This window comes from Cavia porcellus, unplaced genomic scaffold, assembly GCF_034190915.1.
Source record: "Cavia porcellus strain 051 isolate PalLab524CR breed Dunkin Hartley unplaced genomic scaffold, mCavPor4.1 scaffold_31, whole genome shotgun sequence".
NCBI classification, from domain to species: Eukaryota; Metazoa; Chordata; class Mammalia; order Rodentia; family Caviidae; genus Cavia; species Cavia porcellus.
In genome coordinates, this window is record NW_026947514.1 from 39,754,944 (window position 1) to 39,782,451 (window position 27,508).

The window sequence follows — 27,508 nt, forward strand, 5'->3', positions numbered from 1 at the left end:
TGGGTGCGCGGGGCGTGGGCCGCGGGCGGGGCGGGCGCTGGGGAGCTGCGCCCGAGCACGTACCGGGGCGGGGCCGGGCGCGCGGGCGGGGTCGGGCGGGAGCTGCGGGCGCGCGGCTGGGGTCCGACGTCCTCTTTTAGCAGGCTGGCCGAGCAGCCGGGCAGACTGTGCTGCCCGCGGTTTGTGGGTCCGGCCGCAGCCGCTGCCAGGCACCTGTTTCTCTCTCCGTCCCGGAATGGAGCCAAGACAAGGAATAAAGGAAATTAAATAGTATATGGAGATCGGGTGTCTGGGCAGCGTCTTGGATAAAAATCATCCATTACAGGTAAGAACAAAACTTTTGTGCAGATCTCTGAAAGGTGTGCACACAACAGAGCTCCAGAAGGCGTTTACAGGACGGTTTGCGGAGAGGTGTAGCGTTTATCTCAGGGGGAGCGCATGTCCTATCAAACTCTACAGCACTGCACCGTTCTCTGTGAAATGATATGTGACAGCAGGTTCAGCGCTAAAGGGAAGAAATAAGCAAAGTGGTTAAAAGCGGAGTTAAAATAATGACCCCCCAAAAAAGACTTTTACTTTGTTGTTGTTTGGTGTCTAGCTAGCAAAGGTTTGCAATGCCTTTATTTAACCAGATTCTAGAATTTAAAAATCTGTATTCTTTCAAGTTGTTTTGGACACTGCTGCATTAAAACTTGAATTTTTAGACTTTGTTTCCTAAAAGTAACTTTATTTTTCAAACCTCTTCAGGTTTGTTGGAGAAAGTTAAGTTTTGAGGAGCCTGTGAAGTTATACAAACTGAAACATGTACTGTCCTCACAGAACCACAGGGACATTCAGGGTCTTTTATAGTTCGGGTCCCTGGCCTGCGCTCCCGCCTTTACTGGGAGTTAATACCTTCGTAATTTGCGATCTGAATCTAGTTCAGACTGAAAACCCACCAACTAGCCCTTCAAAATCCTTAATTCCTTGCCATTTATATCCTGCCACTTGTCTTAGGATGTCCTCTCAATGTCCTGTGGTCTCCCTACTTTTAGGTGACACTGGTCCTGTTTTGTCACCTCCATTGCTTTCTCTTCCTTGCGATGAAGAAACAATGGGGAAACAAGTTTTACTCAGTGCTGCATTACCGGACTGGACTCATTGATGGCCAACTCAAAAGCTCTTGAACCTTAGGCACCTCTCCAAGACTTTAAAGTGTACAAAATGAAACACAAAATTGATTCATGGGGAAGGGGTGATGACGTTGCGAGGTAATGTGCAAAATGCTTAGCACAAATTCTAGTATGTACTACTGATGTACTACACAGATGTCAGGGTTTTTTAGTATTTAATCTGTGAACACTGTAGCTCCCCCAGTATTTGTCTCTCTCAGTAACTGTTTTCAGTTCTAAGCTTAACAGTTGCTTTGAACAAATGAACAAAATATGCTAAGCATCTTTGCTATACTTCTGTAGGGTGAAAGTAATACTAGTCATTCATAGCAGCACCAGGGAAGAGGGAAGTTAAGCATACACTGGGAAGAAAGCAGTGTGAAGGAGAGCGCACAGCTGTTACACTCCTCGGCTAAAGGCATTATAGATTTGTGGTGGCGCTGAGAAGTTTAGAATAGCATTAAATACTCAGATAACTTGTTTTGAGTGATAGAGCAGTTGGTACTTGATTTTTCCCCGATGTTCTGTCCTGCAATATGGCTTTCTCTTCTAAATCACTGCTCTCAAGTCATTTACCAGACTCCTGTTACATAATCAGGTCTTTTACTAATATTTGAAAACTGTATACAAAGTTCAAGTTTTCAAGGGAAGCTAACTTGCTAATAAGCATTTTTATTTTGCAATCCAGTACTATTAAGCAACTACTTTATTCTGTAAATGTTACCTCTAGAAGTATATTACTAAATGTGGAAATACTTTTGATTCCTATTGTGCCCCTAAAATTTCAGATTGAAAATTTAATATTGTTTGGTTCTCAAATTTTCAGGTGATCACATATTCATCCTAACACACTCATCCTAAGAGATCTGTAACTTAGCTTATATTGTTCAAATATGTACCTCAACAAAACCTAATGCTGTGATACTGCCTACGTAATTTGTCACTAAAATTTGTCTGGGGCTGGAGGTGTGGCTCACTGGAACAGTGCTTGCTAGTACGTACAAGGCCCTGGGCTTGATTCCTAAGCAACACCACCACCACTGGAAAGAAAGCAAAATGTTTTTTTTTACCTATAAGTGCAGGGATCTACTATAGTTTTTCCATTTTTAACTTTTATATATTTATAGTATGTCAGTTTTTTTTAGTGTATGTGCTGCCAAAGCAAGCACCCATTTTTAAAAAAGAGAATGTAAAGGAAATACAGCTATCTTTTAAAAAAAAGAATAAAGCTAATTTCTTTAAAGAAAACAGTATCAAAACAAAAAGGAAAAAAGGCTCATTCTAAGTTTAATGTTAAATCAGAAGACCTAAATTAAATCTTTGCTCTGCCATTTTAGGGATTGGGCAAATCATTTCAAGCCTGTATCTGTTCATCTGTTAATGGAAATAAATCAGAAATTTTAAGAAAAAGTTCTGCCCTTAGGATATTATGTTTGTGATTTGCTTCATTCATTCCATTTATACTGAAAATAATCATTTTTGTTTTATGCTTTAATAAGCTCATAAATTTATAAATGACAAGTATCTTTTCTAAAAACATACTCTTTACAATGCATATCATGTTTTTATCATTTAACATGACATTTAGGAACAGCGTACATCAAGGGGATGGCAATAAGAGAAATGTAGAAATGTACAATGTGATTTTCATAAAGTACTTAAATTGTTGGGAAACAACTTTATAAGGTGACAGTATTTAAACTATAAAAGCTGATCAAAGGGGGCCTGGTCCACAGAAGATGTTTATTTGATGTAACAAAACAATACAGTTAGTGTTAGACCCAACCACAAAGAGAGCAAAGGAATGAAAAATTTGTACAATGTACACAGAAAAAACAAAATGTTTACTATGACAACTATATATTCCTAAAATAATGCTTCTAAATTACTCAATTATTGAAATCTATAGGAAAAAGGATGTTAATAGCGACAAAGTGCATAAAACCAAACATTGTATTTTGAGCAAATAAACACACTAGGCGATTTTACTAACAATGCATGATTTTTTGTTTATAATCTGCTCAAAATATATACCAACAGGGTGGGCAGAACAATGAGGTTTAATATCAAGTACACAATATTAGCATAAACTTCCACAACTACATAGGGTATTACTTTCTTTTTAAGCTGGCAAAGTAACTACAGAAACATCAAATGATTTCTCTAAATTGAGAATTTTATCCAAATAAATGCCATTTACCTTCGAGATATATGCATCTTTCTATATCCTGTAAATGGCTTTCCATTTAAATAAACCACACAGCATTTAAGAATCATTATTATAAGATTAACAATGTCATGTTCTAGGTTTAACAATTTCATAGGCCAAAAAAAATTTCCTCTTAAAAACTAGTTTTATAAATGCAGAATATATTGCATGAGTAACTGCTGGTACATATTTTTTAAGAAAATATATTGTGCAATTGTGGCTACCATATACTGCTGGCAAAGCATTATGTAAAATGTGAAAAAAAATGAGTAAAAATTTTTTTAACTGCCTATGATCATGATGAAAGGTTACTGTCTTCTTAAAAAATTATATTGGCTTCTTATTAAAAATAATTCAGTAAGGGACAAATTCCCTAGCCAAAAATAAATAAATAAAAAGGTGCATTTTTAAATGATGCTACTGCAATATAATGGTTTAAATACCAAAGAACTGCGAAAATGTGCTTTCTGTGATCTCTCATTAAAGAACATATTAAAAAAAGAGCATAAATGGAAATTAAGTAGAAAGGGGATCAAAACTGAACTATCCACATTGATGCAGTATTGTAGCCAGGCTTCTAAAATTAGATATAGAAAATATAAATAGACTGCTTTAGGTAATGAGCCACCAGTGTCCAAAGGGGAGGAAAAATAAAAACAAAAACCAAACAAATAAAAGGAATGAGATTATGAGAATGCTCAGTTAACTTGATCCAAAGCTCTGAGTAATTCTTCACCCTGCAGTAGGTTTCTGCTGCCTTGTATAGGAGCATTAACTTCACAATCGTAACTGGTCAGCTGTGGTAATCCACTTTCGTCCATTGACTGCCCCAGTAGTCTACAGGCTAAATCTGAAAAATAAAGAGACACCTAAATTTTCATTTACTAAACACCCACTCTCTGCTAGGTAATGGGAAAAATATGTGAACTTCACGGACGGTTTTTAGAATATGGGGCAAAAACCAGACAGCTATGTCAATAGTAGGCGCAATCAAATGTTACTGGTGCTGTATCAGAAATGTTTGGAGGAAACATGAAGGCACAATGTCATAAATCAACTTCAAATAAAGTTCTGGCTTTTATCAATACTGACAGCACATAATCATAGATGACAATAAAATTACCAGCAAATGAAAGTATCATTTTGACATACCAATTCCTCTATTATGCCCAGTAGGTGAAATGCTTTTATTTTTAGTCTTGCTAAGAACAAAAATCATTCTCACTTGGAGTAAAGCTCCTACATATAGAGGTATCACATTATCTGTCCTTACAATATTCAAACGAAAGAAAGAATAAACTAACCAGAGGGTATTAAAATAATTGTCTTTTGTTCCATTCCACTCTGTTCACTAGATTTGCATCCTTTCACACGTTTCCAAGAAAGTGATGTAGTAACTGCACGGTCATCTGGTTGCTGTAGTAATGTTCCCTAGAAAAAGTGAAATTATTTTAAGTTTAGTATGTTAAATTTTGTTAATTAAAAACTTTGCAATTAGTGTAAGCTTAAAGCCATACTGTCCTAGATTATTATTTTTTGAAATAGGATCTTTCTATGCAGTTCAGGCTGGCCTTGAACTCCCTATGTAGCCCAGGCTGGTGATCCCCCTGCCTCAGTCTTCTGAATGTTGGGATTATAGACATGTGCCACCATGCCTGCCTCCTAAATCTTTAATTCTTTCTCTTGCTATGCACTATTGGTACAAATACTTTGCAATTAATTCGGTCTGAAAATACCAGTGTGTATTATACCAGCCATTATTTAACCTAAAACAGTGTTTCCATTAAAATAAGAAAGTAACAGAGAAGAAATAAGACTGGTGGTGATTCTGAGAGTGGTGCAGCAGGCAATCTTCACTTTTCCTTCAAAATACTTACACACTACTTGGAATTTTTATACCAACAATCTATCCATTACATGTATTTTTAAGAACTAGTATATACAAAGTAAAAAATGTCCAATATATAATTGCTGAAAATATAACTTCAATATTTCAAAGAAATAACTTATACAAAACTTGGAAATAACACATTACATTAGAAAAGTGACACATTATTCTTAAAACTTACGATTCCTACTGCTTGAAAAAGTGAACCATCATGTTCCATTTTTCGCTTTCTCTGGGCATTCTGCAAAGCTTGTATCTTTGGATTTAGTTCTTCTTCAGGAATGGTATTTCTAGAAAAGAAAATAATTCTAGATTAAAATATGGTTGTTTACAATTTTAAAACATAACCAATGAACTCTTTTCAACAAAATGTATAATACTTTAGTTCAGCATTCAGGGTTGTAGCATTAAATACACAAAGAACTCTTCTGAGTACTAGTTTATCACTTTTAAGGCAAAAGATTTTTTAAAAATATTTTTTCACTACTTCATGAGATGAAACCTATGACCTCAGGTATGCTGGCCAAACATGTGACCCCTGAACTATATCCCTAGTCCCTATGCTGAATTTTTTTAAAGAGAAAATTTTCTCACGGTGCTTTTATCCCTATTTTATGAAACAGAAACAAATGGAATTGATATTACTAAGGTCAAAAAGAATTAATCAGCCTTTCATTCTACAATACAGTGATACTCATGGGACTGCTGAAATAGTTTCACATTTGTATACTGCTCTCAGTTCACAAAACATTTGTTTATTTCAATACCACTCCAGTTCCTGTGAGAGAGTTTTACAAACAAGGAGCCTGAGGCCTGGCAGCTAACTTGTTCAAACATTTCCTTCCCCATCATCTTTTCACTGTGCTAACTTTGCCCTTAATATTGCTCTCTATCAAAACTCAGCTGTTTGTATTTAAATTAACATTGAATAGTGAAGAACTGTGATAAATGGTCAAAGTACCTTACTTTTGTTATATATTCTGGCTTTTCAAAAACTCCTCATGCTAGAATGACCCCCTGCTGTATTTCAGATAGTTGAGAATATCAAATAAATGGTAATTACTTTTAATTCTTCTCCTACATATTCTTTTATGTGCATTTTTGTTTTTAAATATTTTTATAAAATTGTAGTCTACATGTAGGTATGTTTTTAGTTTATTTCTTTATTTTTGGTGGCATCAGAATTAAATCTGGATCTTGTGCACGCTAGGTAAATAGTCTAGTACTACGACAAGTACCCAGGCAAGCTAAATTCTATATATTATCTTTATGAGATGTAACTGTCATGTAAATATTATCTTAGTAGTTGTACTTTTAGTGGTTTATCTTTAATCCTTACTCTAAAGCTGTAAATCCTCTGGTTTAGGGTAACACTTTGATTTTGCAAATTACCTAGAAAGGCATGGGTTTGGGGTATGGGCTCAGTATATTTTTACAGCTCTCTTAAAAAAAGTGTCTAGTGCATGCTATATTCAAATTAATATTGCAAAAGTGCTAAAAGTAACCTGATATTAATTAGACACTGATTCTGACAAGTAAAAATTCAAGGAGACTGTTTAGTAAACTAAATTATCTCATCCTTTGCATTTAATACTAAACTGTAGATTATACGTCAGTCATTTGTATTATTATACCCATTTATCACTCCAGCAAGCATTTATTGAACAGATTAACTTCACATCAGATACTAAGCTAAATATTACTATCACCACGGTGGTCAAGACACTCTCATTGCCGTACTGGAGCTCAGGGTCTAAAGTCAGCTGATGACATAGTAATTTATAAAGCTCCAAAATTTATTTCCCAGGGCAAGGAAAAGGCACGCTGATTAAAACCTCAGCCTCAAATTTAAAATGTCAAATGTTATTATAATTTATAACTGTAACTTAAAAATTTATACAATTTATAACTGTGACTTAAAAATTTGGTCATATTCAAACCTTTATTCAGAAATTGCTTTATGACATAAAAGCAATATCCTAAGTATTGCTACAACTCTTGGTATAAGCCTAGGAAAGTCCAGCTAACCAATGATACAGCTAATGCTGTATAAATGTGTAATGATAAATAATAAAAAGCAACTTCACACAACAAAACTTAAAAGAAGGCTTGTAAATAAATATCCATATTCAATACTGAGAATTTAAAATTCATCAGGCTCATTTTAGAAAGAATCCCTAAGTTGGAAGACTTTCTTTTACAAGTAAGCTCAAGAAGAGCTCCCAGAGATGGGAGCATTATAGAGTACTGAAGAAAACTAGTTTCACTTAAAGAACTGTAGAAGTGTCATTTCTGGGCCAGTTCTTACACATTTACCAGAATTTATAAGCTGGATTTTACTCTTAAAGGTGTTAGAAGACTCTCCATATTCTTTCTATACTGAGATAGGTGATATGAGTATTTTAAAGAAAGTCAAATGCCAGGCGTGGTAGCACTTGCTTATAATCCCAGCACTTAGGAGGCTGAGGCAGGAGGATCATTGTGACCTCAAGGCTAGCCTGAACTATACAGTGAGACCCTGTCTCAAAAAGACTAAAAAAACAAACAACAAAAAAACAATAAAAAGATAATTTAGAGTAATTTTTGAATTACTGAATTTTTGAATTCAGATTTTGTGTATTAATTTCATGTTCCTTGAAGTATATAAGCAGAAAGACTGCTAATGTGTTTAGATTAGAAATCATGTACCATCACACATATTTACAAAAGCATAAGACAAGAACCATAAAATAGTATATAAATACCTTTGACTCAAAGTAACAGGAACCACATTAGGACTTCTTGGATGAGATTTTTCTGTCTGCTCTATGACTCCTTTTCCTGCTCTGTTGGGTGAGGCTGTCCGACTTTGAGTATCGCTGTATGGTGGTGATGTTGTGGCACGAGTAGTTTCTTTAAGTAGGTGGGTAGGAGATGGAGATACAATTAGTATTTGAATGTCTTCCATACTGTCTTTTGTCACTGTTTTTAATTCCTCAGTGGTGGTGGGTGTGGTGGTGTTGGCAGTGGAGGTGGTAATGGTAGGTTCCTGCATTTGAGTCTGCTGGAATGCTGTAGTTGTGCTCACACTTTGGGGGCTTGCAGAACTGCTTTCTAATGGTGACAGCTGATCAAAAGAGCGTAACTGGAAATCGTCATCCATTGGGATGTAGGGTGCCAACATCTCCAAGTCTAAGTCATTGTCCTGTAAGACAATGAATAGATGAATTTTTACAAAAATGTCCACATCTTGGTAAAGAAAAACAAATGAAACTCCCAGTCACTTCAGACTAAACATTAATCAAATTTAATACAAAATAAACAAGGTCATGTACCTGAGTTGAAAATGGATTTTTTGCTTCTGTATCTTCAGCAAAAAGTTTCTCTACCAATTCCAACTTGAATACATTAACCATATCACTATCCACATCAAAACAATATTCACTGGGACTGTTAGGCTGTAAAAAGAATTATATGTGTTTACTTTTACCTGAAGAAGCCTGCACTCCGTGTGTTTATGTTAGTTACTGTAATTTTCTTTTTTTGTGTGTGTTCTTTTTGAGAGAGGATCTCACTATGCAGTTCAGGCTGGCCTTGGGCTCACTTTGTAGCCCAGGCTGCTCTTGAATTTGCAATGATCTGCCAACCTCAGCCTCCCAAGTGCTGGGATTATAGGAGTGTGCCACCATGCCTGGTTAGTTGTTATAGCAAATTTTCAAACCGTGTATCACAAAACATACAAAGCCAACTCATTTACTGAACTTTGCCGAAATAATAAATATAAAATAATAAATAAATATAACTTTTTGTGTGTGGGAGAACAGAGGGTCTCACTATGTAGTTCACGCTGACCCTGAACTCAAAATCAATTCAGCTTCCCAAGGGCTGAGATTATAGGCATGCACACTATGACAAGCCAAGAATTTATATTTTTGAGCTTAGACTGGTGACTGATTTTGCCAGCATATATACTTTCCACTGTATATAATATAACACCACCTACAAAATTAGGATTAAAAGACAAGATTTATCTGCTTCTTAAGAATACAACTTATCTAATAATTCAAGTCCCACAATGGAACATAATTGGCTGACTGACTAGATGATATACTCACTGGAATCTACCCTTGTATGAAAAGAGTATTTACTGTGGCCTACCTAAATATCTCACAGCTGCTCTAGGGGATGAGGACAGAGACTTGAGTTCTTTCACCTGTATATACCCTGGTGGATATACTAATATTTTAGGAGTTCTGGGCAAGACTTCCAAACAAAAAACTATAGCTGTGTATTTTAAACAGAGAATTTTATTTCCTTACGCATCTTTTTTTGCTAGATTTACTTTTGTTAAAAACAAGTGAAACATTTTTGTGCTAGGCAAACTAAGCAAAACAAAGGATATATTTTCCAAAAGGTTATACTACATATACTCTCAGCACAGCAGTTTAAATAAATACATGTAGGATTACTTACCATTCATCTAGCCTGACTTATAACCTGTTTTATCGAGTTATAATGTTCAACCTAAATTACCCTGCTCTGAAGTAGTTTTACTGATAGAAAGCTCTTAAATTAAGCTCTTCTAGATTTAAAAATACGGCCATATGTACTGCCACTAGAACTGGATCAGCCTTTTGTTTTATTTTATTTTGTTTTTTTGAGACAAGGTCTCACTGTGTAGCCCAGGCTGGCCTCAAACTCATGATCCTCCTGCCTTAGCCTCTCAAATTCTGGGATTACAGGAACATACCACTAAGCTTGGCCTTATCTAATCTGTAAAATCATGTTGTGTTTATAGGACAGTATTAAAAGATCTAGAATATTAAAAAATTACTATTTGGTGTAATACTTGTATTTTCATGTTACATTTACTCACTATCTCAAAATAGTGATGAAATTGGACTAAAGTAAGTGAAGCATTTACAAGGTATTCACCCATTTAAACTTTGCTAATGATCAGCTTTTGCCACTGGACAATTCTCCCCAGTTCAAAGGAATAATAAGATATAGCTGATGTAATCCTGAGTATACAAAGGAATGTTTTCTGTGGATGTCATAATTTAAGTCTCTCTTGTTTTATGACATAAATATGCTGGAGAAATAACCCAAGTTTTAGCTTTGGGTTTTTATTAGACCAGTACCTTCCTACATTCCTGTCTTTGGGACTAAATCATAAGCTAAGTTCTATGTAAGGCTATTAGCTTTTACAATAATTTAAAGTATTATACAGAACTGAGTTTGGTGCTGCATGCCTATAATCTCAGCACTCAGGAGGTTGAAGCAGGTGGATTGTTCTAAGTTTGAGGCCAGCCTGAGCTACACAATGAGTTCAGTCCATCCTGATTTATAAAGTGAGACCCTGTCTTAGTACACCCCAAGTGTTAAAAAATTAGCACACATTAACACATAGTCCAAATTAAAGTTTGAATCAAATTTACAAATATATTCTGAATGTTAAAATCTGAAAGTTTCTTTTCTTCTCATTCCTTTTTTTTTTTTTTTTTTTTTGAAGTCCTGAGAATTGAATCTAGGACCTTGTCTCTAAGATAATATCCCTGGCCCTTTTTAATTTATTTTGAGATACAGTCTTGGTAAGTTGCCCAGACATGGCTTGAAATTCTAGTCTACCTGCCTTAGCCTTCCAGGTTGGTGGGATTATAGGTGAGTACCACCATGCCCAGCAAGTTGTTCTTCTTGTATGTCATGACACCTACCTCTGGTGAACTTTGTCTAGTGCTTCCATCAGAAGGACTGACTGGCTGATCTTGGATCTGGGGCATGGTAAAAGAAAGTTCCAGTGATTCTGGATTTGGTTCTAATTTTAATGCAACTTCTTGATTGAGTGCAGGGTCAGTACTACTCCGAAGTGGCTTTGGAGATTCTGAGGCAGGTAAAGGAGACATTGCCAAGTTTATATTTTGTAATTTTTCACTGGACGAGGGGAACATTACATCATTATACAGTGGAACTTCCTCAAGTTGTTGGTCATCAGTTTCTGTATCTGCAAGGAAAAGATCAGTCAATCTAACTAAAGATCGAAGTATTTTAACACAGAAGTTTATTCCTTAAAAATTTTGTCTAATTCACTCAAGCAATGAAGATGTTAACAACTTTTGTTAACCATAAACCTTATAGATATTATGGTATAATAATTCTCAATTACTGTTTGAATCCATTACTTACACATCTTGATTAATTTAAATGGCAGAAAAGACCTGCAGTTCCAACCTTTTTATACTTTAAGATATAACTAAGTTTTAGTTTTCATTTTCAATATCTGCTATTTTGCAGAAACATGACTGTAGGACATAGAAATTGCACAGTAGCTAGGGAAAATTAACTTCAGGAAGAAGAAATACATTAAGGATATTTTGAAGCAAGATTCCTAACTGTATGAAAAGAAAAAAAACAAAACAAAAAAACCAGAAGTGCTAAGAAATTACAGGGGCAAAAAATGTTTAAGGAAATGCTTCCAAACAAAAGAAGTCAGAGTACTCTAAGTTGAGCTGAAATGGTTTAAAAGATTAATAAAATAAAAACCCACCATTGCTGCTAAAGTCTAAAGATATGATTGTGTCTCCAGCAGCTGGGGCCAGCAATGTTAAAGCATCAGGTTCCTTCTTAAGCTTATCAAAGAGACTACTTGTATCTTCTGATTCAACTTTGGTGAACAGCTGAGTTATTTTCATATCTGAAGATTCAACTGGTTTAAGGACACATTCTGTTTGTTGAAGGGAGAAAATCAAGTCATGCTGAATAATACCACTGTCAAAAAAAAGAGATTAGTAATTCTTAAATGAGCTCTTTACACAGTGAGGGCAAGGGGCACTATGAAATGACCTTATCTCAAATTCTGCTTTATGAAAAGAACATTTTAGTATTTCTCGAGATGCCTTGATTTCTCATAGTCTGGCATGCTTAACATTTTCATATTAAATAAAACCAGTATTGAAGACCTAATAGAATTCACAACAATTGACTAATTCCAACTTAAAACTTCAAATACACTTTTGGATAGAGTGGTGGTGGCTCTCTCTTTTGTGCTGGCTCACATAGTGAAATTTGCCCAAAAGAACTCTGGTATGGGTATATGAGACACGGTCTAAAGATGATCACACAATACAAAGATATATAGATAAAATGATCATATCCTTCCTAAAAAGGATGCTATATTTTCTTTGCTGGTATGAAAATAATATAGTGATGTCACTTATAGGGCACAAGAATGATGAACAGCTCCAGCCTCATGCAAATCCACTATGTGACATGAATTGAGGATGCAAAGATTAAAATAACCCCTTATCTTCAAGAAGCTTGAAACTCTTGTGAAAATGGAAGGGCAAAGAAAATGCACTGTGATCCTTGCTAAAATGAAGAAGGCTTGCTTCACAAAAAGGTATACAAGCAGAAACTTGGGCTCAGTAGCATTTGTTTGAAAGACTAGGACAGAGGAAGAAAAGAACTTTCTAAGAATGATGTCAGAAGTGGCAAGAGTAAAAGCAAATAACCAGTCTTCCTAAGAGAGGTGACCACAAATTTTGAGGGAAAATATATGCAAGCAAGGGCATATGATGACAAGAAATGATACCCCCTAGGTAGGCAATGATTACCATGGGCATAATAAAGGAACCTTTGAAAACATTCTAAGCAAAATGAGATAAGCTATCCGTATTAGAAAACTGAACCTGATAAATGAACTAGAATGCTATAATATGTAGAAGATATACAAGTGGTGGTGGCACCTATGGAAATAATAGCAAATTAAAGATCTGAAAGTCACAAATCAATGAGTAAGAGAAGAGTTCATGAATATAACAAAAGCCTGTGCTCTCATTTATTTTCATTTACAAGTATTCTCAGATTTTTTATTTAATCATCATTATAATCTTTTAGATTATAATATCACCTACACAGATGAAATTAGGAGACTTTTCCACAGTCACGGAGCTAAGAAGTGACAGAATTATAACATACAACTACTCCAAGGTTAATATTTTTCCTACAAAGCTAACACACTGCCTCAAAACAACAAATCCCTAGGGCTGTATTAGTAAAGCAAACTAATCTGTGAAGCAAGTATTTTTTTCAAAGTTATTTTAAAAATAGAAGTGAAACTGTATGAATGGACAGCTACTGATAATTTTTTAAAGGAATTACTGTGGGACAGCTGACTTGGAAACCTAAGCCACAGTGGTGAAAACCATAATTTAGTAGGAAAAAAAAATTTAGTTAATGTCCATAATTTGCTCTGCTCCTTCAAGACTATACCAAAAAAGTTATTACTGTACTTGCTCCCAAAATATTTATTTTCTGAACTTACCTCACAACATAATTTACACACACAATGCACTGTGGCTGAGAGTTCTTCGTGTTATATATGACAGTTGCTTGAGTTTCAACCCAGACATATCCACCTCTTTTGGCAAGCATCCTATACTGTCCTGTGGTCACCTGTCCTTTAGTAAACACTAGGAGTGAAAATGAAAAGGAAACAGAGAAAATAATTGAATTTTCAATCATGAATAGATTAAATGTAGATCACCGTTTCAGAAAAATGAAATATTTAATAGAATCAGTCGTAATTATTTAAGAAAGGCCTAGCATAACTGAAAAGAAATTTCTCAAATCTTTTTCCTCTCAGTTCTCACTTGAAATAAAATGAAAGTTAGGAAAGAGAGACAGCAGTAACTAAAGTTCCTTTACCGATTTATGAGAAAGTGTTACACTAGAGAATGATTAATGCTTGATGCCACAGGGGCATTCAAGAAAATAGTACTATTATTTATTAAATTCCTACTGTAATTTGGAGAGAACCAAAAAGACCTTAACAGTTGTAAAAAGCAATATAAATTGATGCCATATTGCAGTCTTTCAGCAACTTAGGCAACCTAAATTAATTTTTAATTTAGGAGAAAGTACTAAATAAATTGAAATTACGTTGTTATCATTAGTATTAAGGACTGGACTATAGACTCATGCTAACTCTGCAGCTAACGGCTAATTATATTAATTCAGCAACATCCCGGTATCCTTAATTACATCTGGAAATCATATTCTGGAATAGATTAGAAAGGCAAGTACAGAATTCCAAAATTTAACTTACATTGAGATCTTAAATAACATTCAATTGAATAAACTCCAGAATCGTATCTTATGTCAAGGATACTATATGTACAAGATGTTGATCAACTTCACATTCGTTGACTCACTGAACAAATTACTTTCTAATGTCTTCTATGTAGTTATGGATTCTGAAAATGATGCTATTAGTATCTGTCATTCTGCTTATATTGATATTTAACAAATACAGAACAAAGATGGAACGATCAAGATCCCTTATAAAGAGGTTTATTGACATACTTAGTGTAGAAAGACTTATTAATTTTAGCCAGTAAGTTAAATGTACAAATAGTAGAGATTTTAAGAGTTATATCACTACAATACCTATGATTTCTTCTTATACTTACTGTCATGGTGAGTTTTGGTCAGATGATCAGAGTCCAAAGCATGGTAATATTCATAAATTGATCGGCCCAGAAGCTCTTCTGGCTCATACCCCATCAATTCAGTAATTCTGTTAGTGGGGGGGGGGGGGAATATATATATATATATATATATATATATCCATATATCCACACATACCCAAGTAAGTTTTAAAAAAGAATAAAAGATAAAGTAAAATTTTGTTTCTCCAGAGTAGCTGATATACATTAATGTAATGGACCAATAAATTTTCAAATGTAGACTGTCTTTCTTTGCTCAAAATACATTCCACTTTAACTCTACAGTTAACACTATGCATTTCTAGTTTGCCCCTGTAACTTCACCCTTCTCCTTTAACCCAAACTTGTTACCCAAGTTTTATGACATTTCATAGAATACACTGTTATACAAGGCAGAGTATTTATAAATAGGTATGAAGCACTGCAGTTAAATGATAGAAGTTATAAAGGAAAGCAACTTTTATGTTTATTTTATAATGAAGATTACCATTATTTCCCATAAAACCAAATTCTTCATAGGACAATTTTATGGCCTCATTTTAGGGAAACAGTATCTATTTACAAAATTTCAATCATCATCAACCAAAGAACATCTACACTAAAAGGAAAGTAAAGGAATAGCTCTTCTGATGGCTTAGAAATGCACTTTTCCTGAAATTTTTAAACTTTGTTATGCGAAATTATAGAAATTTTAGTTGCAAATAATGTAAAATTGAAAGTGGGCTAAAAAACGTCCCATTTAACCTGCCTAGTTTCCTGGCAGCTCTTTTAGGACAGAGACTAGACTTACTCTGTATCCAGTCTGGAACATTTCATGAGAAAGACATGAAGGAGGAAGAAGGTTATGTTTTAGCACCATGTTAAACAGAAATATTTTCTTTAGATATTTTGTTCTGAAGCCTTTCTGGTAACAAAATACAAATTAAATTTTTGGATTTCTTAGCTATTAGGTTTTAAAGGTTAATCTACTGAGGTGTAAGTAGAGGTTACATATTGTACTGTGTCTAACAAACAAAATATCTAATTACTGAAGGGACATAAGCAGGATATTATTAATAAAGGCATAAAAGTAATATTGCTTGTGTTGATACATTTTAAGGCCCAAATATGTTATAGTAGTTTATTCTAAAATAAATAAATACAAATCTAACATTAAAAAACCAAATCCCTCAATTCTGTCCCACACTAGGTGGCAGCATTACAGAGAAAAACACTGCTACCTACTTTTTAAACAATTCTGTACCTGTTTGAGGGTGTGTGTATGTGTATTGTTTCTGGAGATCAAATCTAGAACCTTATACATGCCAGGCATATGTTCTACTACTGAGTTATATCCTTAGCCCTAAAAAGATTTGTAGTTGCTCTTCTACTCCTATCCATGAAAAAGGTTAGTAGGGTGAGGGCCATGCTATAGGTGATATAAGTTTAATATAAAAGACAGCCAAAGAGAAGGAAAAACCACTTCAGGAAAATGTTATTGTATAAACAAAGGTAAGACAAATGGCTTAATATGGTGTAATATGATGTAGGTAATAAAGAGTCTGATATGATCAGTGAGGTCAAACAGAGATGATACTAGAGAAGTAGGCAGGAAGATCTGATTAATGAAGGTTATGTACATTGTCTTAAATTTAATCAGCTCTATCAGTGTTTCTCAATTTGAGGGAGAAGGGCTGGGGATTTAGCTCAGCAGCATAAGCGCCTCCCTTGTGAATGCACAGTTGTGAGTTCAATCCCCAGTACCAAAAGATAAAAATAAAAAAATTGAGGGAGGTTAAGAGGCTCTAAGAAGTCAAAATATAAGCAGCAAATAGCTTTCCTAGGTTAGGTTTTTTCATAATGGAGGAAGCAAGGTAAAATAAATTTAACTTTGGAGAATTATATAATATATTTTGTACCAATTGGGAAAAAGGACCCAAAAAATTCAATCAAGACATATTTTTAATGCACTAGGAAAGCTAAAAAAAAAAATGAGGCTTATCATTCATTCACCGCATACATGCTGTGGAGAGGAACCACTGATCTTTATTTCGTTAAATGTGGTGAATAATAAGTGGACATAACCCAGTAAATGCCTATTTAGGGGGTATTCTGAATGTTAGACATTTGGTATGTTAAGATTTTTATTAAAACTGAATACATTCTTTTCCTGTATCTTGGTTCCCAGGGGATGCTCTTAGTCCTTGTGCTAAACGTCTGACAGAACCAGAGGGGGTGCCATTCCCTTTCTCATCTTTGCTCTATCACTTTCCTTCCCTAGCCCTCAATGCTTTGTTTTCAAAGCAAAAGCTCAAGTTTTCAAAAAATAATTCCTTAAAATAGGATAGGCATCTCTGTTCCATCATATGCTCACATGAATACTGGTAATAAATACCATAAAATACTTGTTTTTTCTGTCTTACAGTTGACACCAGTGGTGAGGTTAGTTCCTGTAATGAATTGCTCACCACAATTCACCATGGGTACTAAGTATTCAACAAATTCCTTCAGTTCTCACAATCGCTTTAGAAGTATCACCCTTATTCTATAGATAAGGAATGTGAGTTTTACAACAGGCACCAGAGCTGCGAAGACTGGAAAATAAGATTATGATTTCAAAGTCAGTGCTCTGTCACCATTTCTTTGTCCAAAGGGTGAAGAAATATAGCCAAGTGCTTATCACTGTTTTCCAAGTCTTTTGTCAACTCCATTAGGTAGGTATTTTTTAATATAAAAAGAATTCATGTGTCAAAGATCATTTGACTACTGGTAACAGACACAGAATTTAGATAGTCTGGAGAGAGAGAATCTATGTCTATTTATACAGCCTTCCAGTAAATAAAAAAGGAACAAGCAATATAATAATAAATACGATGACAGAGTATATGCAAGGAATAGTACAGTTTCTTGTTGAAGGAACAAAGCTGCAGAAAGGAGTAGATGCTCCTTAAAGGTGAGCATGTTAGAAGTGGGGAAAAAACAATCAATGCAGATTGCTAAGTATGTGCAAATACATCGGACACTAAAACACCACACATGTGGAGCTGTATGGCTAAGGATATTGGGTGTCACATCCGAATGGTCTCTTCTCCCACTTAACTTGGTGAACTAGGCTGAACCAGATGGTAAACATCCATATCGATCCTAATAGGAAGTTCAATATTTATTGTGTAGGTCTGTTTTTCTTTCAGCCATTTAAAATATATATCTTTTGATACATAAAAATTGCTTCCCAGGGTAGGTAAAATGATTAAATGCATATATACCAATTCCCAAGATACATGTAATTATTATGTATCATAAACATATACCAGTGAAAAAACTACTGTCCTAACTCTAATATTTTTACAATCAAAAGCTTTATGCATAGAAGCAACTGAGCCATTTTCAACATACTCTGATCTGAACATGAAGCAATCTACTTTTGGGCACTTTAAATGAAATAGTTTAAGGATTCATGTCCGCTAATAGAAATGCAGGTGAACTATGGCAGTAGTTCAGGACAAGGCAACCATGGCAGGAGTGCAAGAATAGAAAAGAAGAAATGCGTCAAGAGATAAATGCAGTGAATCTATAAGATCTAGAGACCAACTGAGTAGATGGAGGTGTCAACAGTGGAATATCAATCGTGACAGACATTACAGGAAGAAAAGAACAGTGATGTAGTTCAGTAAAGAAATATTACAGTATACCATACAAAAGAAGTAACTGTCCAGACAAAAGTATCAGTTAACAATTACAGAAAAGTTATTACAAAAGTGAATTTGGGAAATGGTATAGAAATTACGGGTAAGGCGGAGGGTGCTTCATGAAGAAAATGTAACATGAAGATAGAAGCAGCAAAACCTGTAATGTCTGGTCTATAAAGAGAAGCAGTCTTTTTTTTGTTTGTTTGTCTTCACTTTACATAAGTAAAAGTCTAAATAAAAACTTAATTTACTTTGTCTAAAGCATCATGGAAAGTGTTCATAGTATACAGTTAGTGTTCAATAAATATGTCTAATTAATTTAAAATATTTAACATTTTTTTGGCTTCAGGAGATACCATTCTTAGTAAAAACATAGAATTTACCATTGAATCTTTACTACAGTTAAACTAATTAAGAATTCCAAATTGTATTTTATAACCAATTTACCTTTCATCACAATAAGAAAATTTCATATCCAGGCTGTGTCTACTGAGAAAAGTCTTGCTATCTAGAGGAATCTCAATATTGGATGGATGAGGAATAGGTTCACAAATCAGCACCAAGCATGTCATGGGTGGTTTCTTATATCCACACTGAGGCTGATTACTGTTGGTATCATATACATGAATATGACCTGTGCAGTGAAGTACCTGTATGTGAATAAGAAATCAGCAATTATTAAAATTACACTGTTACAAAAAATGAAAATGCAGAGCTAGCTGAGCCAACTTGGCAAGTAAGCTTTAATAAATTTACTGTCATTAGGGAATTAAGTATATTTTTGAAAATCAACAGTATTTTTCCCCCAAGACTACCTTAGATTACTCTTTCATATGGTGACTGCAATTGGAAGGTTGTCTTGCTCTAATGACCATTTAACACTGCACAAAGAAATGTTACAGTGATGAGTAAGTTCAATTGGGTCAGGGACATAGCTCAGCAGCACCACACCTGCCTGGCAGACGTTAAGGTTGTGAGTTTGATTCCTGGTACCAGAAAACAAAGGGTTCCAAACCCTGGAAGGCAGCAAGCCCACTGATTAATTTAGCCTGGTACCCCAATCTCACTATTCATATCAATCTAAGTTTGTGTCTCAAACTAGAAAAATACTATGAATTTGTAAGGGTATACATAAATCAGTTAAAAGTGCAAATATTAAATCTGCAAACAAGGGAGGAACTATACATGTATTTTCTGCTCATAATTCTAAAGATATTTTTATATTAATAACATCTAAAGCAGTGATGGTGAACCTTTAGAGCTTTCAATGATACAAATGGTACACTGTAGAATGCATGCCATAGGTTCACTGCCACTAGTCTAAAATGTATGAATTTATCTATAAATTAAGTGCATCATCATAAATTGTCATTACCTTCCATGTTGCAGACTTTATGTTCATAGTTCGCCCTCGGCTAGTTAAGGTACACTTCATTCTGAGAAAAAAACTTCGCTGTGTGTTTTGTTCTTTACCCTTTTTCACAGGGCCTAATGAAAGCAGGAAATATAATTTAAAACGTAACTAAGTTTTGTTACAGTAAGAGTAGCAAAGTACCCAGCACCATACACTATTCAATTAACTCTCAGCATCAACACAGAAATTCAGATACCTTTCACTTACTCCAGCACATCCATCCAAAAGAACTGAGACTCTCCCCTCAGTAATGGTGTTTCTAAGAATACAGTGATTCCCTGAGTTGGTGGGAGGAAACTCCATATTTGGGTTGATAATCAATGGTTTCAAAATAGTAAGCTACTTTGTCTGACTACTTTGTAGTCAAACTACAAGGAAATGTGAAAATGGTGCGTTTGACCTGCGCCTGTCAGTGTATACAGATGCTCCTTAAAATAACTTTGACAAATCCTTTCTGTCCTTAACAGATGTGATTAAGTTTATCTCAAGTAACAATGTGTATATAGAGACTTTTAAAAAAGCAACATTGTTTTAATGGCAAATAGCATTCTTATATATCTGATTTTTCCTTGAATCAAGAAGCAGGCTGCTTTGCTACTATGAAAGAAAAAAGCAGAAAGAATGACTTATCAAAGGTATCGAAAGAGGGGCTGGGAACATAGCAGAGTGTATAAGCGCTGGGTAGTACACTTGCTTAGTATGCATTAAGATCTTGGGTTCAATCTCTAGGGTTGAGGGGAATAAGTATTACAGAAAACAAAGTCAAATCTAGACATTCCCATTCCTCTTAATTAAAAAAATGAGACTTTAGCAAATCTTGATTTTTTTTTCTTCATTGGCCAGTCTGATTCAAAACAAATATAAAAATATTCAATATTCAAGACCTGAATAGAAAGAGGAATATTCAGACATACTGCCTTTCTTAAAGAAGTTAAACGTGTGATAGATATGACGTAACTCAGAGCAAGTACTCAAGATCTGTAAGACTACTTAAGAAAGATTAGCAGACAACTTCTAGTCAGGGAGAATCAAGATGGCCTTCTCAGAAAAAATTAGACATTAGAATTTCAGTAGGTAGAGATGGATTACAAGGGTATTCTAGAAGAAGGAAAAGAACAATAACAAAAAGCAGTAGGGGAAAAAAGTAGGATGTGTTTGGGAAATAGTAGATAGCACAGTTTATCTGCAATATAAAGTGCACGCAGAAGACTGATAAGACAATTTTTTTTTTAAAAAAAGCTAGGGTCATTACTGTGGAGGGCCTCAGATGCCCAAGTGAAGAGTTCAGCCTAAATAAATAACATGGGACTTTTTAAGATGGTCTGAGTTGGGAAGCACAACTGGGAATTTAAACATTAACTTGGCAGCAATATATATTATGTATGTTAGAATTTGAATACAAGATAGTAATTGAGAGACTGAGGCATTTTAAATGGTAGAAGTAGAAACAAAGGTGGTCCAACAAATGAACCCATATATGGTTGATTAAAATGCTACAATCTTGAGGAAGATGAGCTGTAACTCATACTCATATTTAATAAACAACTAGGAAGGTTGACTGTGGTATAGAGGTGGCACTGGAGACCCACATGCAAACTACTTGAGGTACTTTCAGACCTTCATAATCTAAGCTTGAACTGAATGATCTTTGGAATCCCAGGGCCCTTCGATGAAGAGCAGGCAAATAAATTAAAAACTAAGATCACTGAAAAACACTACCATTTTCTTCATAGAAAAATACTTTAACTGTATTTTCAGTGTCCCAAAATAGGCTATATTTTGTAATTTATGAAAAAGCATCTTTTTAGGTGTTAAATAAAAGAACAGAGTATAAACACATCACTGGCTCTTTGTATATCATTAAAATGTGAAGCTTTACAACCCCCACCCTATTTCTAAAACTGAAAATCTATGTTTTGAAAAACAAAACATCAAAAATTCATTAACTACATTAGGAATGATTTAAAAAATATTCCTTCTGTGCTTCATAAAAGTACATTTAGTTCAAAACATACATTTAAATCATAGTAAGTAGATTGTATCTGATTTAGAAAAACACATTAATCTCATTACCAAATCAAAACAAGACGTTCTGATATTCATCTATTTATAGTCCAGCTTCAAGGAAGCACTCAACAGTTAATACAAACTTCAGGTCTGAAGGCCAGAACCCATATACTGTATTGAGCAACATGTGTTAACGATCTACTTAGGTCACTGTTCAGAGCATATTTACCTGTATTTTTTAGCATAGAATTCCAAAAAGTATGTATGCATTTTTTCCAACTTCATAGTAAAAACAATACATGAAATTAAAAAGCAAGAATGGGCTCCTACTAATGTAATGGTTTTTTAAACGCAGTAGAATACAGCAAGAGTTCAAGAATATAAGAAGAGATTTGAAATACCAAGTGTGGATGCTGAAGCCAGTTTACATGAGTTCAGACCAATCTGCCATTTGCTAACCAAGTAATACAGAACAAGTTTCTCAGTGACTCAGTAAACAGAAACTGTAACAGTAACTTTACAGGGTTGTTGTGAGCAGCACAGAACTTGAAGATACAAAATGAAGAAAGAGGTATTCTGACACTCTGTATTCCCTCAATAGAGGTTACCTGTTACTATAAGTGAGATAAACAGGGAAACTTAAAAAATATTTCTGTCGTGATTTCGATCCCCGGTACCGATAAAAAGGAAAAAGACAAAAAAAAAAAAAAAATTTCTGAAGCAAATGTACACACTTAAATGGCAGGTGGCAAAGATACTGCAAAGTATAGTAACAAATTTTCATTTGGTAACTTTTAGGATTATGATCAGTATATTCAACATAAGAAGGTGCAACTATGAAAAGCTTTAATGGTTCAGTTACTGTAATTCAAAAGGTATTTGTCAAAAATTTTGGAATATTTTATCATTTGTAGTTAACTATTTCTCAGTTATAACTTTTACCGTCTTTGTTAATTTACAACTCTTCACCTTTTTATTTTTCCATTTATTTTATCTTTTTGTGTGTAGACGATTATTTATGAAATGAGGTAGGTTCTAAGACATTTTTCAGTGCTTTTCTGAAATTCCTGGAAAGTAGAATAGTCTTAAAATTAAATGTAAAATGACATTTTGCCTTACATAAGTACAGCAACAAAAGTTTTAAAATTATTAATAGTATCTGATTAAGTAAAACTCCATCACATTAAATAAAATAGACTTCTCACCATTTCTGTGTGTAAGCATTTCTTTCATTTCCTCATGGTCACACGGATGAGTAAAATCAAACACACTGTGTCCAGTTAGTTCAAACTGTAAATATATTTTTAAAAATTAGATCTATATCATAAAATTATAAAGGTATCCAAAAGGGCTCTTAATATGTGGATGTGTTACCTGAGTTAACCCCATGTATTTGTTCACATTATCAGAAATGTAAATCATGTCACCATCATCAGTAAGCACCATAACAAAGCCATCCAGGGCCTTCAAATAAAAGCAGTTCATCTGTGCCTTCATTTCATCTTCAATATCCAGATCACCTGAAAAGGCACAAGAGGAAGGTAATTAAGATGTTATGCTTAAGTGAGGTAATATTTAGATTTGTTTGTATAGTTTTCTCTCATATACTTTAATCTGCAGCATCTACTTTTTCTTTATATTTTACTTTTCCCCAGTCACTTATGTTAACACAGAATAGTTAAAGCCAGAGCTGGGAAGACTAAAATTAGATTTTTCTAGCTAGTTGCTTTCCATAATTATTACAACAATGCAGGCAAATTACTGAGAAATAAAAGGATTGTGTTTTGACTGAAAGATAGGTAAAGAAGGAGTGGGGGAATTTCTGAATGAAACTTTCAAAACAGGTAATAAAAGAATGTCATCTAAAACAAAAACCAAAGTATGGTGACCACTGCTAAAAGTAATTTTTAATCATCTTCAATTTCTAATTTTCAGGCCTATTATTCTTACATAAAACAACTTACCAGCATCCAGAAGTTTTCTTACACGCAGATAACTGATGGTGAGCCTCATAACAGAAGCCTTATCAAGATGTGAGCTCACATTGTGGGGAAGTGGCAACTGATGAGCAAGCTCATAAAAAACTTCAGACTCTTTGCTTCGCCGAGATCTGGCAGCATCTCTAGACTTTTCTTTTCGACGTTCAGAACTTATCCTACTTAACAAAAAAAAAAAAAAAAAAAAGAGGAAGAAAGAGACCAAAAGATGTGTTAATTGGTTGAATAAAATTAATTTTACATTTTTCTGCTTACCACACAATTAAAAGAGGTCATATAATTAATTATGAGACTTATCTATAGTCAGTAAACACTGTTATACAAGGTGGCTATACAAATTTTGAATTACTGCAAAACAAGTCTAAGATCAAGCTTTAAACCTATTCAGTTAGGTGGTTGGGCTGCTTTCTGTGACCTCTACAAGCTACAGGCTACATGGGAAAGATCCTAGGAGACCCTCAAGCTATGCAATGGTCTTCTTGGAGTTGGAAGATGGCAGATCAATAAGCAGCAAAGTAAAAAGCCTCTCTGAGAGAAACAGCTCAGATGGTGGAATATAGCAGCCTGGAGAAGACCAGATGAAAGGAGATGAATCCTTTCAATCCAGGAACAAACTAAAATGAAGAAAAAAAAAAAAAAAAACATGGACGAAAAGCTGTAGCCAGACGCACTCTCACTGGACCCCACTATGTAGGAAACGCCACTGGAATCTGAAGACTCATGGTCATGGTGAAGATGGAGTTTGGCAGGCTTAAGGGTCTGCGGGGTGGGGGGGGGGGCAGGAATGGTCACGGAGGGGAGTGGCACACTGGAGATCTGCACCACCTTGTGCTGAGTGTGGGGAATTCAGTTCTCCTGTAGGAGTGAGCAATTGGGCAACATTTTGGAGTCGGGTAGGATAAGCCCAGAATCAGAACTGCAGCGGCTTTAGACAGCTATGCCTAGTGTAGAGCAGATTGTTAAGAATTGCTTGGATTGAGTTCTGCCCCTGTCCGTGATCCAGTAGCCAAGGATGAGGTTTCCCTGAAGCTATCCCTAACTGGCCCCATCTGTGAGGCACACATTAATGTGGTGAAGGCTCCCAGTGGTTGACCAACTCAGCAGACTGGCAAGGGCAGCAGTCCCTAGCCAGAAGCTTCAGAGTAATTGTAACCAAAATAGGAAGTGCTTGGGATCCAACTATCTACTTGTCTGGAAGAAACCAGAAACATGACAAGAGGAAGAAACAAAAGGAAGTCTCCAGCCTCCAACCCAAACAGTACTGGCCCAGGAGGGGTAAACACAGAAGAGACGGGGGGTTGCACACCTGCAAGAAGCAGCATCTGACAAAAAGAAATATCTTCATGACATTATAAGAAAACTAAAAATAGAGATTCTAATACAAGTAAAGGAAGATACAAGAAAAATAAATGCTAAGCACCTCTCAAGAAGACACAGATGGAAGAATGGAGGAGCACAGAAAAAGGAGGGAAACTCCTTTTTTCCTCCTTTTAAAATGAAGAATATTAAAAAATATATAGAATACATGAAACAGATTCAAAGACTTTACCAGGAAATTAAAAACTCCATTGAAAGCTGGCAAAACTGCTTGAAAGAAACTAAAGATAGACTATCAAACCTTGAAGACAGGTTTGCAACGTGTGATCATGAAAGATCTCAAATAAGGAACTAGGAAGTAACAATACAAAGACTAGAAGATGACGAGATCTATAATTTAAGAATAAAAAATGTGAGTGAAGAAGCATGGGTAAACAAAAATGAAATACAAAGGCTATTTACAGAAATAATTAAGACTTCCCAAGCTTAGGAAAAGGAAATGATATTCAGATATATGAGGCATACAGAACTCCAGCCAGCTATAACCAAAATAGATCTACACTCAGACTAATTTCTCAACACAAACCATCAAGAGCTTACAGTGAAGTATTCCAAGCCCTGAAAGAAAACCTCCAACCCAGATTGATGTATCCTGAAAAACTATCAGAATTAATGGAGAAACCAAGATGCTTCCATGACAAAGAGGAATTAATAGGGCGAGTTCGTGATCACCAATTCAACCCTACAAAAAATACTGAGTGAAGTCTAGAGAGACCATGCAAACTCAGAAAAAGAAAAAAAAAAAAACTGACCAGAAAAAAAGACCATGGCTTCAGAAACAGTAGCAGAGGGGGGCTCACTGAATGGGGTAGACACTGGAATGAAGGGGGGAAAGTAGACAGACAATGGCAGAAAAATAGGATGGCAGAGGTAAGGCAGAGAAGGTGGGTTAAAATCGCTATCATGAATGGTCTTGATATATTAATAAAAACAGGTAGAGTGGATCAGGAGATAGGTTCCATCAAGATGCTCAATATAATTAACGTGAAAAAGGGTTTATGGACTGAAAGTCAAAGATGAGAAAATAAAGCTCTGTGTGACAGAACCAGAAAAAAATGGGGTAGCTCACCTTTCAGCTGCAGATTGGTTGGAAAGACGTAACACCTTTATACAATGGAGAACTACTTAGCTATAAGGAAGGAAAACCTTGAGGCTGTTATAGTAAATGAGATCAAGCTCAGGGGTAAGAAGGTTCAGAACTACCTAGGTAAATAGCAGGTTGCCTCCCTAATCTTAAAAACTAAAGGGGTTAGTGGGATACCAAATGTACAGTGTACCCTGTGAAAGTTGAAAGGGAAAGAAACTGTCTAAAAAGTGAAGGCAGAAGACACTGTTAATCTTATATCACAATTCGAAACCCATACTGTTTTCACGGCTCTGTTTAGTTTGGTCATATTCTGTTCCAGTTTGTCTACTTGTACTAGATTGGGGCATAGACAGCTATTCCAAAGATAGCAGGATATACTACGGTAACCATTTTTAATTTCCTTTTAACTTAAGCTGAAGCCCTGCATTGCTTTCATGTCTTGTCTTGACTGATTTTATTTGAATGTGTTACGTTTGATAGTATCAAGTCTGAGAGTATAGGTAACTACTCTGAAGACAGTAAGATTCACTATGATACGCATTCTGGTTTGACTGTTACCCTCTTTTGAAGTCCTATAATGTCTCCAATGTTTTTTTATTGATTTTGTTCTGTACTATGTTCAATTTTATTGCATGTGATGATATGGGCAATTCTATTGAAGATAACAAGAGACATCATGGTAACCATTATAGATCACCTTGTATTGTTTTAAGTCATGTACTATTGTCCATCCTTTTGTTTTGAATGACCCCATTTTTCTTCTCATTTGGTTTTATTCTTTTCAAAATAAAATTTTTTTAAAAACCTGTTCAGTTAGTTAACATTCAAGTTGCAAACTTTCACAGATATGAATGGACCTCCTGTTACAAACATTCAGTTTGCAACATGCAAGTTACAGAAGTAGCTCACATCAATGCCAGACACTGTCACAGTTGTGCTGCTGTGTGCTTACTGTACACTGCGATAGTATAGAGTAGTACAGTGCTCACAGCCCAGGATGTCTAGAAGCAAGAGAAAAAGCAGTGATGATATAGAGGGGGCCACTAGGAAGTGCAAGGCAATTTGTCTCAAAGGAGTGTAAGACTCACTTTTGGCATGGGACTTGTTCATAAGTTAGAGACTTACTGTATTTAGGAAACTGAAGCAAGATCCCAAGTTCCATGCCATCTGAGCAACTTGGTGAAACCCTGCCTTAAAATTTTAAGGGCAGGGGTCATAACTAGCTCAG

The 27,508-nt window shown here is 35.1% G+C and overlaps 1 protein-coding gene and 1 long non-coding RNA gene across 4 annotated transcripts in view; one reads left to right on the forward strand and one right to left on the reverse strand.

The window, feature by feature from the left end:
* Window positions 1-82: 82 nt before the first annotated feature.
* Window positions 83-27,088, forward strand: LOC134474184 (uncharacterized). The gene is made up of 2 exons (XR_010044844.1): window positions 83-325; window positions 23,755-27,088. It is a non-coding gene; the product is annotated as an uncharacterized LOC134474184 (long non-coding RNA).
* The window catches only part of Hif1a (hypoxia inducible factor 1 subunit alpha), a 52,992-nt gene continuing 28,359 nt past the window's right edge, over window positions 2,876-27,508 (reverse strand). For 2 of the 3 annotated variants that reach the window (XM_013155206.3, XM_063241025.1), the window contains exons 2-15: window positions 23,784-23,974; window positions 23,194-23,339; window positions 23,025-23,109; window positions 19,774-19,886; window positions 18,846-19,048; window positions 14,695-14,801; window positions 13,548-13,695; window positions 11,772-11,992; window positions 10,942-11,228; window positions 8,563-8,685; window positions 7,993-8,432; window positions 5,430-5,538; window positions 4,665-4,791; window positions 2,876-4,210 (exon numbers count right to left, since the gene is read on the reverse strand). In XM_013155206.3, coding sequence (XP_013010660.1) covers window positions 4,059-4,210; window positions 4,665-4,791; window positions 5,430-5,538; window positions 7,993-8,432; window positions 8,563-8,685; window positions 10,942-11,228; window positions 11,772-11,992; window positions 13,548-13,695; window positions 14,695-14,801; window positions 18,846-19,048; window positions 19,774-19,886; window positions 23,025-23,109; window positions 23,194-23,339; window positions 23,784-23,974 — 2,452 coding nt within the window. In that variant the 3' untranslated portion in view covers window positions 2,876-4,058. Of the gene's footprint in view, window positions 4,211-4,664; window positions 4,792-5,429; window positions 5,539-7,992; window positions 8,433-8,562; window positions 8,686-10,941; window positions 11,229-11,771; window positions 11,993-13,547; window positions 13,696-14,694; window positions 14,802-18,845; window positions 19,049-19,773; window positions 19,887-23,024; window positions 23,110-23,193; window positions 23,340-23,783; window positions 23,978-27,508 lie in introns of all 3 variants that reach the window. The other variant, XM_003472501.5, reaches the window with a different exon arrangement.